The sequence below is a fragment of the Elaeis guineensis genome, chromosome 3 (assembly GCF_000442705.2).
Source record: "Elaeis guineensis isolate ETL-2024a chromosome 3, EG11, whole genome shotgun sequence".
NCBI classification, from domain to species: domain Eukaryota; kingdom Viridiplantae; phylum Streptophyta; class Magnoliopsida; order Arecales; family Arecaceae; genus Elaeis; species Elaeis guineensis.
In genome coordinates, this window is record NC_025995.2 from 126,200,957 (window position 1) to 126,205,419 (window position 4,463).

Sequence of the window (4,463 nt, forward strand, 5' to 3'; positions counted from 1 at the left end):
GATAACTAGATCAGTAATGTTCGAGATAGCTTCCATCTTGAACACAATCAAGGTTCCATAACAGTTACTAATTACGTTTGTTTGGTCATGCCCATCAATCTATTTATGACTATACATACTGCAATTAAATTGTTTTATTCATGTCTTAAAAATTACATTTCGGTGCAATATACTTGCTTTAATAATCAATTTGAATAACAAAATTCTAGCATTCGACAGAATAAGGAATAACTCTTTCTTTTTTTATAAAAAATAGAACTAGACGTGTACATATCTCTGGTTGCTTTGTAAGCAAATAAACAGACTTCTGTTATCAGTAGATCAGAAAAAAATAATAATAATAATAAAAAGCTAAATAATAAGGCCACATACAGCAACAATGCCTCCCCACAGCTTATTCTTCAAAGTAGAAACACACCCAAAACTATCTACTCGGTTTCAATCCAAGTTCATGATCAGCTCGTTGAAGGCCTCTACGTGTTCCGTGGAAACGCATCTCGTCATCATTCGAGCCCCCTCCAAAGGTGCCGGCGACTTCAAAAGGATCAACGAGGCGATGAAGTCATTGTTGGTCAGGGGACCAGCATACATCGGCGTACCCCATCCATAATCCACCTCGGAGAATCCCAGCTTGGTCCAATCCGACACATATATGGATTCATAGTTAAATGTCATGCTAAATGGATCCCCCTCCACATCTCCATTCGCCCACGCCAAGACCTCGGCCGCCATCCTCTCCTTGGCATCTCTGATCAAATCCACCACCTCCACCAGCGATGATCGGATGACCTTCCCGCTGGGAACCATCATCTTAACGGGAAAGATGCAGTTGCCGTAGTAGCCCCTGTCCAGCTTCAAAATATGGCGAACGCTCGCAAAGAAACAAAGCCGGACGTTAACGTCGGGGGCCAGCTTAAGAGCTTTGGTCCGGCACTGCCAGGCCTTGGCGGTCAGTACGTCGAAGGTGGAGCATCTTCGGCCGGTGTGCTCCATGAATCTGTTCTTCAGTTGGTTGATGTAATCCAAGGGGAAGTCTACCGCGGAGTATTCTAAAGCCAGGTTGGGGAGGTCTGGAAGAGGCCCAGGTTTGATCTTTGGGTTGGGGAAGGCTTCTCGGTTCCAGACTGGCTTCACGGTGGGCTCTGGAAGGCCTCGGGCGATCTCTCCGACCGCGTTGATGAACTGCGCCGCCCCCAGTCCGTCGGCGGAGGCATGGTTGAACCTGAGACCTACCACGAATCCGCCGCATGTGAATTCCGTGACCTGAGTCCATGAAACCATGGGTCAAAAGATGACGATGTAGTCTGTATACATACGTACGTACGTACATAATTCCATGACCTGTGAGTCTAAGATCCCACCCCTGCCATGGGCAGCTTAGCGGATGATGACCTGCTGGTGGCTTTACTTTGTTACGGTGGGAACAAGGATCATTAGAATCATGTCATTTATGGTCATGCGATGGGAGTATGAATGCATGGCATCCGATCAGGTGACATGGGAGGACTGCGGAGGTCGTTCTCCTTTCTTTGTCCTTGGATTTAATTTTCTTCAAAGGAGGCAGCTGTTTTTGTCGCCGTAGGACGGGAGAGAGGTGACGGTAAAGTCAATAAAATAACAATATTTTCTTCTTTGTTAGCAAACGGAATCGACAGTTTCGAATGCTGGAATCACAATTCCATCTCTCTGTCCTCCTCCGTCGGTGGCGGGATGACAGTGACGGCCTAACTCCTCAAGCAACATCAAAATTGGGGGAAGGGGATGTGATAAATTAAGGGTCTCTCTTCTAAGCAAAGAATTCTATATTTAATTTAACTCTAAAATTTTGTATTTTATTAATAAAAGATGAAATTTTGTATTTAAACACAGATTCGTGAGTTATAATAGAAAATAGATCAAAATATAAAATTGTATATTTAATTATCCATCCAAATATGTCCTAAAAGTTAACTAATGGGTCAAGAAAAAGATCTCTCAGATCTGTTGTCCGATTACAGACAAAAGAAGAGTCACACCAGCGAACGGCCGGCTTAAACAAGAGCGATCCCATGGTCTATGGTTGGCTGGAGTTGATGTGAGAGGGAGTACTCATTTCATATTGTAATCTGGCCTCCCCCCGATATCAAAAATTTATCAAACACTTTCCCCCATGTCCGGCCCCTTATTTTCTACAATTGCCCAGAAATAAAAACTGAGATAGAAACATTAATTTGTTTGTTTTCTTAGATTTTATTTAAAAAAAAAAAAAACAGAAAACAAATCCTTCTCCAGTCTGCATTGTTAAATTAAATTTAAAATAACATGCTTATAAAAGATTGCTAAACAAAGGAAGAAAGAAAACTCCAGAGTTAATTTATATAATATACCTGAACCATCATGATGGTATCGGCTGGCTCAATTTCCAGTTTGGTGTAGGGCACCAGGTCCTCTTGGGCTATGAGCAAGGGGCGCTCCAGGTAATTGACGTCCTCCAGGCTGCAGTCGGCGGAGGCGTCCACGAACCAGACCCCTTCTCCGGTGCACTCGATCCGCGGCTCCATCCCCTCCGGTTCGACGATCCGGCCGGCTAGAGGGTAGTAGGGGACCAGCGCCTTGGCCATCGCTTCCCTTATCACCTTGCCTGGTTCGCGCCCCTCCTTGAACACGTGGAGCGACTCGACCAGCCCCCGGTGTGTCGGGTACCGGTCCAGCCACGAGAGTAGCAGCGTCCCGGATGGCGTCTGCTCGGCCGGTCGCACCGGCGATTCCGACGACTTGGTGATGGTGAAGCCCATGGCGGTGGGAGAGCTTGGTTACAAGGTAACGTAAACGATGGAAAGCGCCCCTTCTCTTCCCCAGTGCCTATGGGCGGTGTATATATAAAGCTGGGGGCTACAATTTTTCATGTGATGGGCGTGGAATTGGGTGTACCGACGGCAAGTGTTTTTACAATACTATACCGAGTCACAGAAGAAGGTCTCTTTTCTGGGTTCCATTTCCTATTCTCCTCTTGGTCCCACCTGTCCGCGTTCTTCTCCAAGTTTAAAATTGGGGGGTCAGTACGGGATGTAACGTTTACAGTGACGTCCGGTGATGGGGTTTGGTTTGGGAAAGTGTGGCGAAGGAGCTGGCATGGTGGAGTTTAGCGCAATTATTGCCAACACCGGTGTCCCACCGAACCCTAGGCATGTGCCTTGGATTCTAGCACTTCCTTCCAAGTAGGGATTGCTTAATAAATAACCATGGTGTTACATGGCTGAGTTTTGGAAGTTTTTATTTATAAAAATACTAAGCAAGAATTTAAGTTGAGATTTTCAAATGGATCATCTAGTTTTTTTTTTTTTTTTTGAATAATTCACTTGCAGTGACAATTGGCAGTCATGTGGATACTATGCTTGCCTTGTCCCGTTGACGTAAGTTTTGGGTAGTTGTGCTATTTTTTTAACATAAGAAACTTGCATACTTGGTCAGAACTGCTTTATTGTTTGGAGAAGAGAGATCTGAAGTGCTTTTATATTCATTTTATTATTGCTGACAATAGTTTGTTATTTCTTATTCATCTTTTAAGATTGAAGAGTTTTTTTGATTTATCATTCTATCATATATAATTAATAATTAATAAATATATTGAGATATATCAACCACATATTCGGCACCACTCCAATGTATCAGGAGAGTTCTAAGCTCAAACAGATGGTGGTATTGTAATCATATTTCTTGCTAAACAAACAATGATAATGATAATATAAGTACGGACAGAAAAATAAATATCTTATTTCACACACCCAGCATTAGCTTTAAATGGACTCTTGGGCTATTTAAGAAAACATTACAAAAAATTAATTTTTTTAAATATTACAAATAAGTTTTTTATATTTTTAAAAATTATAATAATTAAATTTTACATGATTATAGAAGTTCTCTATATACTAAAGCAATATACAGAGGCTGGATGAGCGAAGGAGAATATTCGATCCAAATTTTATATATTTATTTATGCATAATGCTATGTAAATATTTTTTTTTTTCTTATGATGTTGCATCGAAAAAATTTATAAAAAGATATGTAATAAAGTATCATTGGACACGATACATTGTACTATCTCTTAATGATTTTTTTTTGTCCGAGTGGAGCTTTCATGATCATTTTCATCTATGAAATTAAGCTTTAATTTAAATGGTGTAAATTTTAATATTTTGCTTGATTTATTATTATTATTTTTTTTCATCAAATTTGGATCAGGACGGCAATATCATTAGTAAGGGTTGATATATCTGTGTGTGTTTGTGTGTGTGTGTGTGTGTGAGAGAGAGAGAGAGAGAGAGAGAGAGATTCCTAGTCTTCATCTATTAGAATGAGACAAGTGGATCTCTGCTCCACAAACACTAAACAGAAAGGAATATAGCATAGTGCTATAATCTTTAGAATAGTGCTCTTTCTAATATATTGATTAAAGGTGATTGTTCTACTTGCACAGCTCTGC

The 4,463-nt window shown here is 41.1% G+C and overlaps 1 protein-coding gene across 1 annotated transcript; it reads right to left on the reverse strand.

The window, feature by feature from the left end:
- Positions 1-221: 221 nt before the first annotated feature.
- On the reverse strand, positions 222-2,855 carry LOC105040265 (acyl transferase 9). Its single transcript, XM_010916721.3, has 2 exons — positions 2,367-2,855; positions 222-1,263 (listed from the first exon to the last, which is right to left on the reverse strand). Exons 1-2 carry the CDS (start codon positions 2,772-2,774, stop codon positions 439-441), a joined length of 1,233 nt encoding a protein of 410 aa, XP_010915023.2. The 5' UTR covers positions 2,775-2,855; the 3' UTR covers positions 222-438.
- Between the last annotated feature and the right edge of the window lie 1,608 nt (positions 2,856-4,463).

Bases quoted from the DNA above. Each gene is read 5' to 3' on its own strand.
- LOC105040265 (XM_010916721.3), bottom strand. From the start codon at position 2,774: ATGGGCTTCACCATCACCAAGTCGTCGGAATCGCCGGTGCGACCGGCC. The intron at 1,264-2,366 runs GTATATTATATA...TCATGGACTCAG, and splicing joins ATACCATCATGATGGTTCAG to GTCACGGAATTCACATGCGG.